Source organism: Thrips palmi, unplaced genomic scaffold, assembly GCF_012932325.1.
Source record: "Thrips palmi isolate BJ-2018 unplaced genomic scaffold, TpBJ-2018v1 HiC_scaffold_7, whole genome shotgun sequence".
NCBI lineage: Eukaryota > Metazoa > Arthropoda > Insecta > Thysanoptera > Thripidae > Thrips > Thrips palmi.
The window spans coordinates 9,361,933-9,380,734 of record NW_023144634.1 but is presented as its reverse complement, the minus strand read 5'-3'; the positions used below and the strand labels follow the sequence as shown (position 1 = coordinate 9,380,734).

General features: G+C 49.5%; 3 protein-coding genes across 4 annotated transcripts in view; 1 reads left to right on the top strand and 2 right to left on the bottom strand.

Annotated features, from left to right (window-relative positions):
* LOC117652466 (exostosin-1) overlaps positions 1-4,741 on the top strand; it is a 107,109-nt gene extending 102,368 nt beyond the window's left edge. The window contains exons 4-10 of the mRNA XM_034397411.1: positions 1,899-2,018; positions 2,545-2,685; positions 2,741-2,887; positions 3,208-3,325; positions 3,437-3,642; positions 3,723-3,973; positions 4,062-4,741. Coding sequence (XP_034253302.1) covers positions 1,899-2,018; positions 2,545-2,685; positions 2,741-2,887; positions 3,208-3,325; positions 3,437-3,642; positions 3,723-3,973; positions 4,062-4,242 — 1,164 coding nt within the window. The 3' untranslated portion in view covers positions 4,243-4,741. The remainder of the gene's footprint in view (positions 1-1,898; positions 2,019-2,544; positions 2,686-2,740; positions 2,888-3,207; positions 3,326-3,436; positions 3,643-3,722; positions 3,974-4,061) is intronic.
* A 2,540-nt stretch (positions 4,742-7,281) lies between these two features.
* On the bottom strand, positions 7,282-10,136 carry LOC117652465. The gene is made up of 9 exons (XM_034397410.1): positions 10,078-10,136; positions 9,578-9,778; positions 9,229-9,496; positions 8,930-9,072; positions 8,681-8,843; positions 8,014-8,314; positions 7,897-7,953; positions 7,548-7,820; positions 7,282-7,411 (listed from the first exon to the last, which is right to left on the bottom strand). The coding sequence occupies exons 2-9, from the start codon at positions 9,736-9,738 to the stop codon at positions 7,290-7,292; spliced, it is 1,488 nt and encodes a 495-aa protein (XP_034253301.1). The 5' UTR covers positions 9,739-9,778; positions 10,078-10,136; the 3' UTR covers positions 7,282-7,289.
* Positions 10,137-10,410: 274 nt separating this feature from the next.
* On the bottom strand, positions 10,411-18,663 carry LOC117652155 (glutaminase liver isoform, mitochondrial-like). Of its 2 annotated transcripts, XM_034396849.1 has the most exons (15): positions 18,353-18,662; positions 17,432-17,499; positions 16,179-16,229; positions 15,331-15,436; positions 15,107-15,246; positions 14,896-15,025; positions 14,515-14,642; positions 14,303-14,418; positions 14,083-14,204; positions 13,845-14,003; positions 13,584-13,760; positions 13,375-13,506; positions 13,141-13,295; positions 12,904-13,044; positions 10,411-12,824 (listed from the first exon to the last, which is right to left on the bottom strand). In XM_034396849.1, exons 1-15 carry the CDS (start codon positions 18,518-18,520, stop codon positions 12,656-12,658), a joined length of 1,962 nt encoding a protein of 653 aa, XP_034252740.1. In that variant the 5' UTR covers positions 18,521-18,662; the 3' UTR covers positions 10,411-12,655. The 2 variants fall into 2 exon arrangements, with proteins under 2 accessions (XP_034252740.1, XP_034252741.1); XM_034396850.1 differs by lacking the exon at positions 16,179-16,229 and having other exon boundaries at positions 18,353-18,663.
* Between the last annotated feature and the right edge of the window lie 139 nt (positions 18,664-18,802).

The window sequence follows — 18,802 nt, the reverse complement described above, 5'->3', positions numbered from 1 at the left end:
CCGCGGGGGTGCGAGGGGGGCGGGCGGGGCGACGGCCTGCCTGGCTGACGCCCTGCCGGCACATGCCGGCGCACGCTGGCCGGCTGAGGTGCCTTTGAATGCCGCGCTGTCTCGCCACCGGAAATGAAAGGGCAGCGGGATTAAAAGAGAAATTTATCGCGCCCGCCTCGGACACGGCCGGCCTGCGTAGACCCGCCTGGCCCCGCGTCCCCACGGCCTCATTGTAGGGGAGCCGGGCGGAGCAGAGCAGAGCCCCTCATTCATTTTCGCACGCACACACACGCATATCCCCCCCACACATACACACACACACGCCTACACTGGTCGGTCTCAACAATGGCCGAGACAATTTCCCCCTCGTTTTGCGCGGTTCATTGGGCGATGGAGGTGGGCGGCAAGCACAACAAGACTGCCGTGGTCCTGAAGGGTGAACGGACTCGTGCTGCATGGATGCGGTAGCCCGGCCGCCTGACCTCGCGGGGTGGGGGGTTGACAGTCGCGGCTTGCCCGGCTTGCCCGGCCAGCCCAGTGACTGATATTGGATTTGCTCACGGCAATTACAGCCATTTATTTCGTTTTCGCACAACAGATTTATTTTTGCGGCGCCCGGGACCGCTCGCCGCCTGTCCGCCACGCTTTCGTCGCGCAATAAAACACAGCCATTTTTTGGAATATTTATTTTAATCTCCTCTCCACACACTCCTCCTCCCACCGTTATCGTCAAAACATGGCAGTAAGTCCTCGCGTGACACGCGTTTGATTTGATTGCAAGTTCGCGGAAAAGCTCACACTTCCGGAGTCCGAGTCAGGCCTGGCTGAACTGCCGGCGTTTACGGGCGGCCCCTTACTTGTTTATTGAAACGAAAACTGCCGGCTCGCGTTCCACTGTCAAGAAAAAAAATATCTGGCGGGCAAAGGCATGCTTGCCGCTGGGCGGTCGCTGGGCGGGCAGGGGCGGCTCGGAATGAAATATTCCCCCGGCTAACGACTTCTCACACGAGTGCCGTGATAAGATGATAAGACCACTGGGCGAAAGAGGCAGTGGTGAAAGGGCCCCGAGTGGCCCCGAGTGGCCCGGCCCTAGGGACCGGCCAAAAGGGCCCCAAGGACCCGAAGGGTCCGCGCCTCCCAAAGGGGGAAGTGGCGAAGGGACCGATGATTGCTGGCTTGCTGGCCAATCAGCGCGAAGGTCTTCATAAAGGGCGTTGCTTTCGGGCGCCCTGTCGTGGCTTTCGGCTCAGTGGCGCGGGCTGGCTCATTGTTAGTCTCGAGTCTCGGTGCGGGTATGTCTCGGTGCGCCGGCCCGTCTCGCGAAGGGCGGCTGAAAAATGGGACGGCCTGCAAGAAAAGGGAAGGGGCAGCCCTGCAGGGCCCTACGGTCAGCCCGGGCCAGCCCAGGCCAGCCTCCACACGCGTCCTGGCAGCGGAATAAAAATGGCCTACTTCTCTAAGTGGGCGGAAAAAAATCACTCCGCCAGAGCTGCGTGTACCTGAGCACGTAAGCCAATTGAGGATGAGCTCCCCCCATCCCCTGCCTCGTGCAAAAGGGGAAAGGAGGGGAGGTGGTAGTTGAGGGAAATGCCAGTTGATTTCGGGGCAGCTGAGCCAACTTGCGTGCCGGGGAAACTTTTTTGAGCCGAGCGGAAAGTTAGTTTGGAGAGGTTTTGAGGCTGTTGAGGTGGTGACATTGCGCCGCGGTGGATTATTCCCGTGACAGCCAGTTGTTTCGCAGTTTTTAACCAGTTTGATTGGCGCACTTGCAGTGTAAGCGGGTGCCCGGAGGCTTGCCCGGAGGCTTGCCCGGAGGCCGAGCCAGGCTGCGAATTTTCTTTCCCAGGAACTGATTAAGTGACACTGTTGTTGTTTGCTTTGCTAAGTCCCCTCCGGTGTGCCGACAGGTCCCCGAGCTGGTGCGCTCCGTGCCGCCGTCCAAGGTGTTGGCGCTGCGGCAGCAGACGCAGATCCTGTGGGAGCGCTACTTCTCGTCCATCGAGAAGATCGTTTTCACGACGCTAGAGGTAACTTTTATCAGGATTCTTTTCCCCTCTCGCTCTTGTTAAAGTAATTTTTCGTTCCTCTCTTATTATTTCCGCGAGCGGCTTCCTGCTCGGTCCCTCAAGGCCTCAAGGCGCTCAGGCCGCCTCGGGCAGGGCTCCCGCGGGACACTGGCCAACCAGCCAGGCGCCTTCCCGCCTTTTTTCAAATGGCGCCAGCGCGCCCGCTTTAACGCGGCCAAACGTGGCGGCCGCTTATTTCCCACTTTTGGCGCCAAAATAAATGACCAATGAAAACGCGCCTTCTTGGCACTTCCGGCCAGCCAGCGGCCGCGCGTTTTGAGCTGCAGAGTCGCTAAAAAGAACTCGAACCGAGCGTGTGACCCCACCAATGGATTCCTCGTTCGAAGAGCAATCCATTAGTGGGGTCACACGCTCGCTTCGAGTCCCATTCGGCGACTCTGGAGCTCAAAACGCGTCGGGGATTGACCGCGTCCACCGGTCTTCTCGCCGTCCGCTAACCCTGTGCCTCTGCTTGGCCTCCTTCCAGATGATCCGCGAGCGCATCCCCTGGCAGCCGGTGCGCGACGGCCTGGCCTGGAACGTGATGCCGGGCGGCTTGGTGACGCTGCCGCGCTTCGCCGACTCGTGGAACCGCTTCCCCTTCTACTCGGAGCGCCTGGGCGGCGCCGTGGGCTCCGGCGTGGTGCTCGCCGGCGGCCTCGGCGGCGCTCGGCGGCGGCGAGGGCGACCGCTTCACGGCCGTGGTGTACGCCGGCCAGCTGGCGCCGCCCGCGCGCTCGCCCGGCGGCCTCCCCCAGCCCGTGCCCACCCCCGCGCCGGCCCTCACCAGGCTGCTGAGGAACGTCGGCCGCAGCCAGTTCGTCTCCAGGGTGAGTCGACCGGAGCGGAGCAGGGCGGTTCGTGTTCAACGGACTGGAAAAATGGATGGCTTCGCCGGTATTTCAACTTGTGGCAGTCGTCATGGGGTCTTTTCGGCTCAGACATGCAAAAGGAGGAAACCAAGGCTCGGGCCCGGCAAAATGATGCACCAAATTCGTTTATGGCTCTATTTATGAGGGTATTTCTCTTGCGTGGAGACGTGGCGTGTGACGGTTCGCCTGTGCAGGCCGCAGGGGGCAGGGGGCCATACCGAACGATACCGAAGTGAGAAATTAAACTGGTTCCTTTCTTTCCCTTGCCTTCCGTGCAGGTCGTGGTGCTGTGGTCGGGCGACCGGCCGCCCCCTCCGCGGTCTCGCTGGCCCGCCTTGCCCGGCCACGTCCCCCTCAACGTGCTGCAGCTCCAGACGCAGGCGCAAACAACGCCAGGTGAAAGTTTATTTCGAAACACTGATTCACGTCCAAAATGCAGATTTTTGAATGGACATGAATGTACTGTTGTTGATCCTGCCTGACTTTGCGCTTCCTTTGCCTTTGCAGGGACGATCGGGTCCAAGACTGCCGGGGCGGGTATCTCCCAGCGGTTCTTCCCCCACCCCTTGATCCAGACGGCGGCCGTGCTGTCCCTGGACGAGGACACTTTGCTCACGACGGACGAGGTGGACTTCGCATTCCAAGTCTGGAAGTCGTTCCCCGACCGCATCATCGGCTACCCAGCACGCTCACACTACTGGGACGATGCCAAAGTGAGTCGACCGACCTGTGCGTTGCAGTGCTCCCAATCTCTCAGCCAGTTTTATTTCATTCTGTTTCATTCTGTTTACAGGGTTCTTGGGGCTATACATCCAAATGGACCAATGACTACTCAATGGTACTAACTGGTGCAGCTTTTTACCATCGGTATTATAATTATTTGTATTGGCATTGGCTAAGCCCATTGCTCCATAAGACTGTTGAGCAGTCGCAGAACTGCGAAGATATTCTAATGAATTTTCTAGTTAGTCATGTAACTCGACGACCTCCTATAAAAGTCACTCAGCGTAAACAGTACAAGGACCAGCCTGCAGGCGGAGCAAGGTCTGTAAATGAAGCAGCAATTGTAAACAATAATCCAGCATAGTCTTATTTAACTGTAACTTATCCAACATATTTCAATTTGTTTCAGATCTCCTTGGAATGACCCTGATCACTTCATTCAGCGTCAAACCTGTCTCAACACCTTTGCTGCTGTTTTTGGCTACATGCCTTTGTTGAGGTCCAACATGCGTTTGGATCCTGTCTTATTTAAAGATCCAGTGTCAAATATGAGAAAAAAGTATCGACAAATGGAGCTTGTGGGAAGCTAGTACCGGCTGACAGGCAGCACAAATATTTTTTAAAATGCTGCCATAAATCAGTGTTTGTTTCACATTCTTTGATGCCTTCCCATGTAAATTGTTTTCATGTGAGTCTTACAAACGAGGCAAATTCTAATTATACTGTAGGTTGTAATTGCTGTTTACAGACTGTCACGGAGTCAAATATTTCTAACTTTGTTTGCAATTTGTTTTAGAAAAGTTAAATTGGTATTCATTGGAATACAATTCACTGCCATATTAATGTGTCAGGAAAACAGGGTATTTGAGTACTCTATTCCTCTTGATGGCTTAGTCGTTTCAAGAGATATGAGACTTCCTTTGTGCATATCAATTTTAAAAACTTTGAAGTACTATGATAAACTTTCATGTTCATGCTAAAATTTATGGAAAGCCCCATCAGAATGACTGAAGGATGGATCTTCCTCAGAACTTCTACCCTTTGTCTCTGGTTGAGGATTGACTCATTCTGAATCTGAATCATTGCATATCAGTCCATTAGTCTTTAAACAGTAAAAGCAAATATTTTCATCACAGCCCAACTGCCTACTCTTGGACTCCCAGTTTACAGCCCTTGCAATCCTACATATAAAAGGAATATGCCATGTACTAGTTTTCAAATAGAATACTCACAGGAGCCACAATTACTGGAAGGTATGATTGTTTCAACATCAGAAAATGCTGCCGTCCAGCACAGGCCAATCATTGGAAGAGAAATGCAACAATTCAATTTAAATTTGAAAAGTCTAACTATAAAAGAGAGCAGTCAACAAATTAAAATTGCAATCAATGACATTTCTCAGCTAATCTCTTCCTGAATTCGCCTGTGCAGTCCAGCCCTAAGTGTCATGTTTAGGTAAATTTCAATAACAAAAGTGTGAATATTTCTATCTTTTTAATTTTATTGTTGAACTTATTTCCATTGTGCCATGAATGTTGACTGAGCTATGTGTGTGAGTCGATTATGTGCCGCATGAGGCACATGTGTGACATTTTTCCTTACTATGTGTCATTTATTATCCATTTATGGGTAAGCCATGCACGTTGGTGCATTTGTGATAAGACTTTTTTTTATGTATGAGCTTATTAAGGTCCTTAGTCCTTTATTTTGCATTTTCATCACTATTTTAACTTTTTTTTAAATTTAATTTATCTTTTTTGCATCTGTTTAATATTTTGCTCATTAACACACATTTTGTTTCATGGTGTACTTGAAGAAAAATGTGATATTGTATTATATTTCCATGTTGTACACTGTATTGCCATCCATGATGTGTTCCCAAATTAAATTCTGATATAATTTGGGGCATTTTAAAGTTCCTGATCCTTTTTGAAGGAAAGACAAGAGAGTTGAGCATTGTCAATTACCAATTTGATTGTTAACTTTGAAGACAATGAGATGAAACTGTTTTTTTTAAAGATATTATGTTAAATCATGTGTATCTCTTAATGGAATGGGGAAGCTCTAGCCCGCATATCAATTCTTGAATTCCATGTTTTTTACAGGTTTTATTTGCGTTTGTTTCTTTTTGTCAGAGCATAGTTTTTTAGTTGGTTTTATGACAAGTAACATATCGTCTCTTATTTCCTAGACTATTAATTTTGTAGCGAAGAACATGATCCACTGTCCATGTTCACAGACTGACCTTCTGTTTTTGTTGAGTTTACTACTCTGATTTCTATTTGTTTGATTGTTTTTCTTTTCAATAATTTAAGGTAGTGTGTAATGTAGCTATATTGTTCCTTGTGGGACATAAAAATGTTGTTTTCTCTATGAAGTTTAATAACCACCTCAAAGCAAGGAGTTATCTTGTCATGGAACGTGCACAACAGTCAGGTTGAACTGAATGCCTAGATGTCTATTTTCTGCTGTCAATTTTCTCTGTAACTATGTTAGCTAAACTTTTGTTACGAAAGCAAAACAAAATTCTATAACATATCTGACTCTCCACTACCTTGATGGTATCATATTGAATAAAATTTCTCCGCTTAGCACAAAATCATACTCTATTAGATTTTTGTATTTTTTTTAGTTGTTTTTTTTTGTACTCTTTTTTTTTCCTATTTTCTTTTCCTAAATCCAAATGCAATTGGCTTGTGATATTGCTCATGTTTCAGCCTCCATGCATGATTCAAAAATTGGGGACTATGTTGAAGAGAAACGAACGATTTCTGCCTCTCTAGATGTCAAAGAAATTGCCATTCATCTTGTCACCTCCCCATTGAAGGGAGACAAATTAGGGTATAATGATATTTTTATTTTAGTAATGGTAGTCTATTTTTATGGTCATCGAATGAAATCAATGTTACCAAGACCTTTTGTACTTCGGTTAAGGTTCACATTAAGCAAAGTATTTCTGCATTATTTAAGTTGTAGCGTGCATGTGATCAAGTGTTCTAACAAGCGTTCGCAGTGGAAGAACATATCAAAACACAATCTTTGAAGACTCATATCAGATACTTTGCATACCTAACTATACTGTAATGTAATGACCATTATGCCTACATGTCAGTCAAACGTTATACTTTCTTCCCATACAAAAATCTTGTCAGATTGTTGTTTGAATGTCCCTTCCTTCCTTCCTTCCTTGCTACCTTCCTACCCTCCTTTCTTCAGACCATTTCCATCTGTTTATAAGAATTTACAAAGGTCTTCTGAAAGTGCAAAGAATGTGGTGACTAAACAAATTGTCCTTAAAGCACAATGCCATATCCAATTAATGCGGTTTCTATTTAAATATTGTTCTAAATTATTTCATACCTTTGTTGTGAAGTATGTATAGAAAATTCAAATCTGCACTTTCCAGTGTGTTTTCTGGCTCATAAATGAATTGCATACATTGTAAGTGATAGAAAGTTTTAGCTACATCAACTAGAAAAATGTTTGTACAGTTTTGTACACTGGCAATGTATATATATGTATGGACCCATTGATCCCTAACATATGCTCTAATGAAAAGGTATAATGAATCTATCCTCAAAAAATATGTCTTTTAGCAATAAACATGTTTTTAAACAAATAAAAACAAATGTGTGGATTATTTCCTTGCTCGTGGCTCCCCAAACAGAATCCAGATGCACTTGACCAGGGTTACGAGGACCTCGAACAGAGTGAGGAAGCTGATGCCGAGGAACAGGTTGGCCATTGCTCCAATCGACACTGAAAATGAAAAGCAATCACAAAAAGTGACGTCAGCAGTGGCGCAGGCTATGGCGTCGTAGTACTAACAGTCAACAAAATAATGGGTGCCGGGTTGGCGGAAAGGGAGCGGGGTGAATGTTTGACAGTGGAGTACCCAGGATCTGGCCGTACGGCATGGCGGGGGCCACGGTGTAGCGCTCCGCCGCGTTGGGCTCGGGGTAGAACACGTCCAGCAGGGTGCGGTTGGCCAGCAGGGCCACCGGGTCGCTGAAGCGCTCCACGTGCGCCAGGTCGGGCGTCCGGAAGTCGATGTCGAAGGTGGTGCGGTCGCAGTTGGGCAGGCAGTCTCCGCACGACAGCCCCTTCTCCTGCTCCTGGGCGCTGAAGCCGGGCGAGGCGCGCGGCGGACGGAAGAACCGGAACGACTCTGCGGAGGAGGAGAAGAAGAGCAGCGAGTTGGCGAACACCGCACACGCACGCCTGCTACACTGCCAACTGCGTACCCGAGACGTTGGCGACGCAGTCGGCTATCTTGGAGAACACGCACGCCGAGGTGGGGTCTGCGGCAGAGCAAGCGGTGAGAACGGTACACACACGCTGGAAACCATGTTGGCACCTACCGCCCAGGCTGAGCGGGTAGACGAGACAGCCGCAGGCGTTGAGCACGTAGTTGCGGCGGCACTGCACGATGCAGTCCAGGTTGGAGTAGGCCTTGGGGAAGTTCTTCCGGTTGCGCGGCGTGGCGCCGGGCCACTCGTGGCTCATGAGGCACTTCCGGGCGGCGGGCCGCAGCTCGGCCAGGCGTTTGTCCACCTTGACGCGGCGCACGCGCAGCGCCAGCACGTACGCGGCGCCCGGCACGCCGTACACCGTGGCGTCCATGGACACGGACGTGGCCACGCACTTGCGGTCCACGCTCACCTCAAAAAAGACAATCTCAGCAGTGCGGGCAGTGTCGCCACATCAGCACGCGAAAATTCCCACTTCTAAGGCCCGATCTCGAGTGGGCATGCTTAGGGTGTCAACCTATTCGTCACTGGCCCACCGTGGGAATTTTTGCCTGCTTCAGTGGCGACACGGTGTAGGCACGGTGCGCTTAGCGCCCGACCAACTGGCGGTAGGCAACCTTCGGCGCTGCGCGCGCGGCTGTGCAGCGGGTTGCCTACCCCGGACTTCACAGGCGCCCTGCCGGGCGGCTTGCTATTGATGGCTGGACCACAGCGGGCGGTTTCCAAGGCCAGTGCGGTGGACTAGGAGTGGCAAAGCAAAGAAGGGGCAGATTCTAACCCTGGCCAGCGTGGCGAGGAAGGCGTTGTCGGCCACGGTGGTGGGGTCCTTCTCCGTCTTGAGGTACATCCTGAGTCCGGAGCCCGGGCCGAAGACCGACAGCCTCTGGTGCACGCCCAGGCAGGTCGCTCTCTGCTCCTCGTTCTCGGGGAACGACTCCATGCTGCAACCAGAGTGGAACGGAGTGGAACGAGGCTCGCCTGCTTTCTCAGAGGCTGAAAGGGGCAGGCAGAAAAGAGAAATACAGACCACACCATACGGTCTGCCTCCTTGTTGTTGAAGAAGTAGCAGAAGCCCAGGTCCGTGGACCGGACCTTGAAGTGCTTGCAGCAGTCAAAGGGGATTCCCTTCCAGAGGCAGGAGTGGAAGAAAGTGTGGCACGACGGAAACACCTTGAACAGTCAAGTGGCAGACTTTGAGTTTGAAAATCGGTTCAATTTGGGAGTTTCGAAGGCAGACGAGTGTCAGCGTCACTATTTTGAGGCCATTACTCGGACTGAAATGACCACGAAATAGAGTCTGCGAAGTGCCCGACAGGGCTAGCCTACGCGCTTCATGAAGTCGACCAGGTTGAGGCTGTTGAGCCCGATGAGCATGTGGGCGGTCTCCGTGAAGAGGGGCAGGGCGCTGGAGATGCCGGGGTCCGTCAAGCGGTGCAGGTCCACCAGGACCTTCTCGAGGTGCTCGTCCAGGATGAAGTCGCGCGGCCCGCCCGGCCCGCTCGGCCAAGACGTCTCGTTGGGCGCGAAGATCTGCCAGTCCTCTTGGTTCAGCCCGCTCATGAAGGAGTACGTCCTGTTGGCGTCGGCCACGGCCCTGGGAGACAGTTCGACGGTGAGGCGATGCCGAGGGCGATGCGAGTGGAATGAGGGAGGAGAGGCAGGGGCGATGACTCACTGCTTCAGGATGCGCATGCCGGCCAGCCTGTCGATCTGGTGCGAGGGGCAGATGGCGATGCAGGGGAATCGCTCCTCCGCGATGCTGGTGGCGCTGTTGGTGAGCACGGTCTCGGTGGCGGTCGCGTTCTCCAGGACCACCAGGGCGCACAGCACGCACATGTTGGCGCCCAGCCCGACCACCAGCAGCAGCCAGAACACCCTGGGACAGCGGGGCTGGGGTCAGCCAACCAGCGGAGCAACCAACCGCCGCACTAAACAGTGGGCCAGAAGACCGGTGGAGGTAGCCAAAACTCTACACGCGTTTTGAGCCCAAGAGTCGCTACATTGGATTCGAACCGAGCGTGTGACCCCATCACTGGATTCCTCGTTCGGAGAGCTATCCATTGGTGGAGTCACACGTTCGATTCAAGTCCCATTTAGCGACACCGGAGCTCAAAACGCGTCTAGAAGTTTGTCCGCCTCCACTGGCCTTCTGGCCCACTGTGCACTGGACACTACCTCTCCTTGTGCGACGAGCCCTCCTTGACGGTCTGGCGGAGGCCGTGCAGCGAGCTCAGCCCCGCGTACTCGCGCACCACCTGCAGGGCGCGGCCGACGCGCTCCCGCGAGGCCACCGGCATGGCGAGGCGAGGCGAAGCGTGGAGCGCAAACTCACACTGAGGACGCCTCGACTGGCCGCCTGGCCGCCCTCCGACACACTGTACACTGTTTGCGGAGCGCTGTTTGCCCGCCAGTTTCCCAGCCATCCACTATGCACACCAAATTTGGGGCGTTTTGCGGCGTGTCCCCAAAGAGGGCACAACGTCGGATATCCAGTGAAAGAAACGTTGAGAATTTTTACAATGATATATTTCAGTATGGTTTAAGGAACATTCAGTGAACATACAGTACATGAAAAAGTTGACTCCCTTCGCAATCATAGAATGCTTCACAGTGTAATAGTATAAATACAACCACTTAAAATAGCACAATCGAACGATACCGCTGGTAAATCCTTATTGTATATTTATGAATTATTATGGATTTACCAGCTTATTGTCTTTCAATCACTAAAGATATCAATCCATGCCAGAATCTAGTCTGACAAGAAGTAACTTTAAAACATCCATGTATTTCTTAATACATATAAGGAAGGATGGACACAAAGAATTAACTTTTATATATCAGACAATCTTGGGCTAAGGAGCCGCTTCCTTAACATTTAATTGACTGAATTAATTGCTATGATAGTAGCTCATGGTGATGTACAATCAACCAGGGCAAACAAACATGAGATAAGGAGGATGATAATCTCTGATAATTTCTCAAAGACCAAAACCATTATGAACAAAAGCAAACATTCTTTGTACTCTCCTAGAAGTGATAATAATCACAAAAATTGTTAACAACATACAGATGACCAATGAGATACCTTAAAGCGTGTAGCAAACTGAAATATTTTTCCATCCAATTAGTATGAGATAGAACAAGAAGCACACTAAAGCACATAGGTATTAGAAATTTATAACTAAGTCAAAGACATTCATATAATTTGAATTTAAGTGATGAATACACATGATAATGATCAGCAAACAGAAGATATGTACATTTTTGTTCAAACAACACAGAAAAGGAACTTCAAGCCAACTCTTAATAATTGACCAAAACAACACAGCACTAATGAGAAGTTTTAAAAATATTCATAAAAGCAATGCTCTGAGGAAATCTGGATCCCTTGTTTGCACTAAAGAAGAAATTTTTACAACGTTTCTTCACTGATTTTGCATCTGGAAAATTGAAAATTTTCTTCCATACTGAATTCAGTCATCTGAGTAACAATGAATCAAAAAATTATTGCACTCACATCTCAAAGAAGTCCTTTAAAAATAGTTGTAAAAGGTCCTGCTTTCAATGTTATTGGTAAGTACACAGCTGTGTTTTACATGCTAATACTGGAAGGATATTGGCTGGTGTTTCTCACCAGAAACCTCATACTTAATACATTTCATTCAATAGGATACTTGCAGCACAATTGCGCACAAGTTAGTTTTATAAAATACAATAAGTAATTCAAATTCATATTTGAAAACGACAATTTTCCAGCCCTCTTAAGCCAAATGGATGGTTTTCCCCCAAACTTCAGGTAAAATATTGGAATGGAATGTATCTCTATTTCCTCTTTGATAACAACTAAATGATTAACTTTCAAAGTCAATACTAAACTAAAACAATAAATAACCAACAGAAAAGAGTATCACATGAAGTATTGAGACTAGAAATAAAATTAAGTAGCTGCAAAAAGGGAAAGACAACAATGGTAAAATTTTCCAAGACTCCAACAGCAGTCTTTGCCCAAAGAGTCCTCTCCTCATGATACCATGAGGTGGTATCAGGCATTTACAGTGACAACAGTTGGTTCACAAAGAATATCACATAAAAATTGACTATTTGAAGCACCAACAAATAACAATAAAAAGGCAACAATTCTCTATATTAAATTAAAATCAGTTTTACAATCACTTTGGTTTTAATACAACAAGTCAATTTGCAAAGGCTTCAAAATAAAGCCACCCCTCTTGCTCAACCTCACACAGCTCGTAAATACAAAACAAAACATAGGTCTTATTCGCACCAACAAAGGGCAAATAAATTTTAACACATTGCATCTCACAAAATTAAGATTTCTTAATAAGTGTAATCTTCATGTGGATGAAATGAGACAGTCAAATCAACACAATGTCTTTCACAGCCAAGTGAGACTTAAGTAAGGGGAAAACATAACTATGCTATCAGACAACGCTTCTGATAGATTAAAATTTGCAAAATCCATAGTGTTTTGCTCAAGAAGATTAAAAGAGGCCTCCAAAATAAATTACTAGACATTATTGCAATAAATAATCATTGTATACAACATTGACCCTGGTCAAACAAAAAAAAATCTCGCAGTGGCGAATTGTGGTGTTTTTGTTTCCACCAATACATTAATTGTACATTTCAAAAACTTAAAACTTGATGGAGGAAAAAAAGGCACAGTGTTTCTGCACAGCAAAAACCAAAATTATGACTGGAAGTTGAAAAATACATTCAAGCACTTCATTTAGATGGGTAAAGTAGATGTTTGTGCCTTTTCCTTATTGTTTTTCTTCTCTTCCTCTTCACGCTGGATCTTCTGTTGAGCTTCCAAATCATCCTCGTACTTCTTCATATACTCTACAACTTGCGTGTGTCCAAAGGTTTGCGCTTCATCAATTGGGTAGTGGCCCCATCTACAACAGGATAGAGCGTGTTAAAATTTTACTATGGAAGCTTGAACACCTAATATATTTTAGTGCATGCAAATCTGACCTATCTTTGGGGCGCAATGGAACACCGCAGTGTTCCAACAGAAATTCAACACATTTTCGGTGACCCTCAGCAGCAGCAAGGTGCAGCGCTGTCCGACCGTCATAATCGGACAAAGTCATGTCCATACCAGAGAGTCTGTGCCTGCACGACAAGTTGAAAGTCATTGTTAATATTATTGGAAATGCAATAGCTGATTTATTTTGGAGAAAAACACCACAGCTAGAAAAAAAAACATACCTTCTAAGAGCTGCCAAATCTCCACTAGCAGCTGAGAAAAGTAGGTTGACAATACTTAAACCTTTAGTTTCATACTTATGACGCCTAGGATCTCGCTTGTTTGCTGCATGCTTCAAATTGTCATAACGATGGAAGTTGAACTCTCGAACAAGTTCCTGCAAAAAAACACAAGCCATATGAGATGTGATTTTACAACAAACAGCACTGTTTTAAAAAAATTAGCAAAAGTTTTACCTCACAGAATTGAACTCCTCGACAGCTGTTGCCGAGGGGATCCAGAGGAGGCGACCATGTGAATATTCCCATTACATTGGGGATCACAACCAACATTCCTCCACAAACACCAGATTTTGCTGGAAGACCCACCTGTCCCGTAATCAATCAATCAAATTAATTTTTTACCTAAGCGATAAGTGAAGGCTGCTAGCAAGAAGGCTGCTCACCTTGAAAGCAAACTGTCCAGAGTAATCATACATTCCACATGAGTGCATGAGAGACAAAACATCACGAACAGAATCTGACTTCAAAACCTTTTCCTCAGTTGTTGGACAGATGCCACCGTTTGCAAGAGTCGCAGCCATCACAGCCATACTCTCACAGTCAGCTTCCATAGAACAGCACTGCAAGAAGAAGAACATTGAATTTTTAAAAAAAGAACAACTTTTCCAGTGATGAAACAAGCACTTCAATGGAAAGCATCATACCTGGAAATAGAAATCCATACAATCTCGTAAAATTGTTTTTTCTGGATAACATTTGTGCTCCCTCATGTAGAAGCCAAGGGCATAATTACGGTCAGCAGCCTCCCTTTCTGATAAGAAAACTGCATTGTTGAATCCAATGGGTTCGCCACCTGCCAACCGCTGTTAAGCAAAGGATCACAATAAATTCTTAGTCACCATATGAGCTTTTAAGAAAATTGTTACCAAAAAAGGCACTTACCTTGAAATAATTCATAGTGTAATCAAATTTCTCTGCCAATGTCATTTCTGGTTTGACGAGAGTTTTCAGAAGAGAACAGACCAAAATGGCCCCAGCATTTATCATCGGGTTGTGAGGACGCTCTGAGTAAGAAATTCAAATTAGCTCCACACCTCTATTTTACATATCCTCAAGATTACACAGGTTCCAAGTGAAGCTAGCCATGGCGAGCGATACCTACTATTATAATCAAGAATCAGTTCGTTGAAATTGCGGCCACTAGGTTCCTGCCCTACATAGGAATGCACCACGTCGGGGCCCAGTTTGTCCAGGGCAATGGCGTAGTTCAAGGGTTTGCTGTGGCAGGGCAGAAAAAGGGCGAGTTAGCAACGCAGTCGCAACGCGGGGTGTTACAGTGTAAAGCCAAAGGTGCTGGAGGGAAGGGCAAGCCACCTGCAGGACTGGAGGGTGAAGGGCACGGTGACGTCACCGATGGAGAACCTTTGCCCGTCGATGGTGCACACGCTCACGCCCCAGTAGTCGGGGTTCATGCGCGACAGCTGGGGGATGTAGCTCGCAACCTACGGGGAACAAACCAAAACACCGACCAGCGGCCTTAGTCACTTCCCCATTCCTGTCTCAGTGCGGCGCTCGGCCGGAAAGAGGGGAGGCACTCTGTCGCACACACGCAGTGCTGTGCAAACAACGCTTCGACCATTTCAGCGGGTGTGTTTGTACGACTGGGATTTGTAGAGCACACAACTGATCGGCCGGCGAGGCGAAGACTCCGAGGCCGTCGCTACACTGGGGGCGCGAGGACACCCCCTGCCTCACCTTGCCCTCCGTGTTGGCCTTGCACCGCCAGTAGAACTCCTCGATGTACTTGGTGAAGCTGGGGAAGTCCGGGATGACGAACTGGTGGCGGAAGGCCCTCGAGATGAGGATCATGTTGGCCTGGATCACTCTGCGGGCAGGAGCGAGGGTGCACTGTTAGAGAAACCGGCTGGCCAAAAAAAAATAATAGCCGTGGGATTGCAAACCGCACCTCCGGAACGTCTCCCGGTCCAACTTCTGCGTTTCGGGCGAGCCGCCTTCGTAGCCAGACTTGTGGTGCAGCGCGCGGAGGTTCTCGCTGAGCTCGGAGAGCCGCGGGTCGTTCTTGCGGAGGCCGGTCTGCCGGAGCGCCTGCGACACGGGAAAGAGAAAACACGTAGTGGGTTGAGTGACATGGCTTGACAAGACCGCCCTTCAGTGCGCGACTTCACTTACGGCCAGGAATTTGCCGATCGGCAGCAGGTCGTTGTCTTCATTCTTGAACATGTCGAAGAGGACGTCCTCGGCGGCCTTGGACCGCATCTCGTCCGAGTCCTTGGACCTGGACACGAGGCAGAGTCAGTGAATCCAACCAGCTTGTTTCTGTCTCTCTTTTTTCGCGCGGTAGGCTCCACGCCGCCTCGGCAGTGTGGCGGGATTGCCTACCCTCCGCTTCGCAGGCGCTCCACTTCGCTCTGCTCCACCACGTCTCCACTCCCAAGCACCGCGTCACACAGTGGGCCAGTAGACCGGTGGAGGCGGCCAAACCTCTAGACCCGTTTTGAGCTCCAGAGTCGCTTAACGGGACTCGAACTGAACGTGTGACCCCACCAATGGATTGCTCTCCGAACGAGGAATCCATTGGTGGGTTGACACGTTCGGTTCGAGTCCCATTTAGCGACTCTGGAGCTCAAAACACGTCGAGTTGGCCGCCTCCACCGGTGTTCTGGCCCACTGTGCGTCGCGCGTCTTGTTTACCCAGACGCATGAGAGGCGCTACTATCAATTATCAGTGTAGCGGGCAGCACCGCAGCGGACCGCTAATTAGGTTGCCAATTCGCGACCATCAAAAACAAAACAAACACAAACACAAACAAAAGAAGAAGTGGAAAAGCTGATGCAGAATGAGATCACGCTTTTTCCGCTCGCACTTCAGTCTAATGGCTACAGCCGACACAGTGAATTGACGTTTCTTATGATTTTTTCCTATTCTAGAACAGGTAGAGCTTTTTTTGGTCGCAAGAGCTGGACAGGTAAAGCGAAAGCAGATAGCTAGTTGTCCCGGTTCACTGGAAGGTACTTACACCATGTAGCTGACATCGTGGATGAAGGAATAGCCTCTACTGGGGAGCTGGCTGCAGGGTGCACACAAACAAAGCACAGAGTTGAGACACTACGAATCTCTAAGAGTGGGACAGAGACGCTAACTTCAAGGGTAGACCTTCCACCATACAGGCCGAAATTGTGGGGGTCGCGAAGAAAGTTTGCAAAAAAGAGGAGGGGTTCTGTACACATGGCTCGGCCGTGGCACAAGTCGGCTACCTTTCAGGCGGCGAACGCCTTTGGCCTAGCGCCCCTGCTCACATGACCACTTGCCAGGATTCGAGAGCAGCCTCGGCCATTATAAGATCCATAATTAAACCTGGGGGCCCTTAACGCGCGGCTGCCCCGCTGCTGCAACGGTCAGCCCATCGTCGCGCGAAGGTGCCAGACAGAGCCAGGCAGTGCCAGGCCGTGGCCCTCCCAGGGGCGCCTGTGCCGCCGTCCCTCTCGCACTCATGGGGCGGCGTCCCATTCGAGAGAGAGAAAGAGACGACCCTTCGGAACGGCTAGACTGGCTCGGCCAGGTTGGTTGATTGCAAGGCACTCTGGCCGGGGGATGGGGAATGCCTATTCAGCGACGGCAACCTTGCGGACCGCCAGCCAACGGGCCGAGGGGATTGGGTGAAGGGGGTCGATAGAGCGGAACTACATTATCAAAGATTGCAATGCCTCTGCTCACGCCGCCAAGTCGAGGCCGCCTTTACGGTGGCGGGGACGAAGGTGGGCGGGACGGACCGACGAGACGATAAGCCCGCCTTCTTGAATCTAGGCTAAACAATGAACATGGAACACAGAGTATGACAGAGCATGACGCGCGCGGCGCCCTACACCAGAAGCACCTGATACCAGACTTACTTCTCACGGCGGCACACACACACACAGACAGCCGAGAGCGACACAATTATCGCGTGCAATGGAGCAAGGATCGTGACGCTGCCGCTATCTCGCTGTTCGCCCGAACGCATCCGAAAACGCGTCTGCGCGGGCTGGCGCTGGGCCGCCCTGGACTGGCCGCGGACCGGCAGCGCGAGTCGAGACTCTGAATAAGTCAAGTACTCTGTAGTCGTGCCCCTCGGGGGTGTGAGCCGTCACGGGCACGGCCCGGAGGCAGGCCAAGGCAGGCCCACCGAGCGAGGGAGAAGCTACACTGGCTCGAATCAAACATTCATCCGTTTTGCGAGGAGCTGGCATCAAGGGGCGTCGGTCGCCGCGTCCGTCGTTGGCAAAGGCTTACCGGTGTGGGCCAACGTAGTACTTGGTGTACTCCTTGATGCGGGACTGCAGGTTGGGCAGGCTGGCCACCTGCAGACAGAGAGGGCGTCGGGCCGTTAGAGTGACTTGGCGCCAAAACGGGCAGCGGATTTGGCGGGAAAACGGCCAGGGAAGTCCACGCTGCCCCAGCACCAACCCATCCCGCAAGGGCCCGTCCAACCCGTCGCACGAAGCGCGACTCGAGCGTGACGTCGATAGTCCAAGTGACACGGGACGCACGGGACGAGCCTCGCGAGGACTGACGTCACCAAATTTCCCCATTAGCGCTGCAGGCGCGCACGCCTGATGGCCACTTTGACAGCGCTCGTGAGATACTCGTCGGTATACCGGTACCTCACGGCACGCGTAAATAGCACCTAATCGACGAAATCACCTCTTACTTTGATAAAAAAAAATATTGGCCCAACTATAGGACAATGTCGGTCTAAAATCATGCCGCAGCGATTTTAGGGCAGCGACGAGTACCAGCGATGCATATAGCACTGGGGGGACGAAGTTAATCCTATTCTGAACGAGCTAAATTTAGAAGCCTCTCCGTGAGAGCTGGTCGATGAAAGCCCACCGTTCGAAGGGCTGAATTTAAAAGTGCACATGCTGGCACGGTACCAAACAAATCGATCATAATTCATGCTTACATTGCAAGTGCACTTGCAAAATGTTAATCGCGGAACACAAACACTGAACACACGATCTCGGCTGTTTTAACCAAAAACTCATCAAAACGACGAGGTTAGATTCAAATAAGTGGAGAAAGGTCGCCAGAACGTCCATAGACGGACATGCATTGTCCGCGAGAACAATGCCATTCTAATCAAGTAATTGAAATAAACTTACAGTCCACTTCGAAGTAGGGAAATACAACAGACAAAACCGTCATGCTTACCCTGGCACTATGGAAGGCAGACGTTTGAATTGTCACGGATGTCACGATGTTCCATGCTTGTTTGGTCGCGCGTCCGCTAGCTCCGCTAGCAGACGACACAAGGGCCCGGCTCCTGTTCGCGAAATGCCCCGTCGAGGAGAGGATTCGGCTGTGTGCCGAAAGCTGCATATTCAATACCGTTGTCCTACCAACTCTTTACGCTCCCTGAGAGTTATTTCCTTGATTCTTTGTTGATTTTATGGTTCACTTCAACTTCGAACTTCGTTTCGTCTGCTTGAGTGTGTGGGTCCGTTCATGCAGACGCTCTTCGCTGCAATGAAAATTTCACCAACCAAAAGTGACCAGATGCAAAATCAATTTTTGTACAAACACGCTTTTTACGAGGATGGGGATTCTTTGTTCATTCGATGTCACGTGTAATAATTTAACAATTGCACAATAAATAATTTC

Coding starts and splice junctions, on each gene's coding strand:
- LOC117652465 (XM_034397410.1), bottom strand. CDS start 9,738: ATGTGCGTGCTGTGCGCCCTGGTGGTCCTGGAGAACGCGACCGCCACC. Junction 9,073..9,228: donor TGGTCGACTTCATGAAGCGC/GTAGGCTAGCCC, acceptor TGACTGTTCAAG/GTGTTTCCGTCGTGCCACAC. Junction 8,315..8,680: donor TCCTCGCCACGCTGGCCAGG/GTTAGAATCTGC, acceptor GTCTTTTTTGAG/GTGAGCGTGGACCGCAAGTG.
- LOC117652155 (XM_034396849.1), bottom strand. CDS start 18,520: ATGCAGCTTTCGGCACACAGCCGAATCCTCTCCTCGACGGGGCATTTC. Junction 15,437..16,178: donor CACGATGTCAGCTACATGGT/GTAAGTACCTTC, acceptor CCTCGTGTCCAG/GTCCAAGGACTCGGACGAGA. Junction 14,004..14,082: donor ACACTATGAATTATTTCAAG/GTAAGTGCCTTT, acceptor TTTGCTTAACAG/CGGTTGGCAGGTGGCGAACC.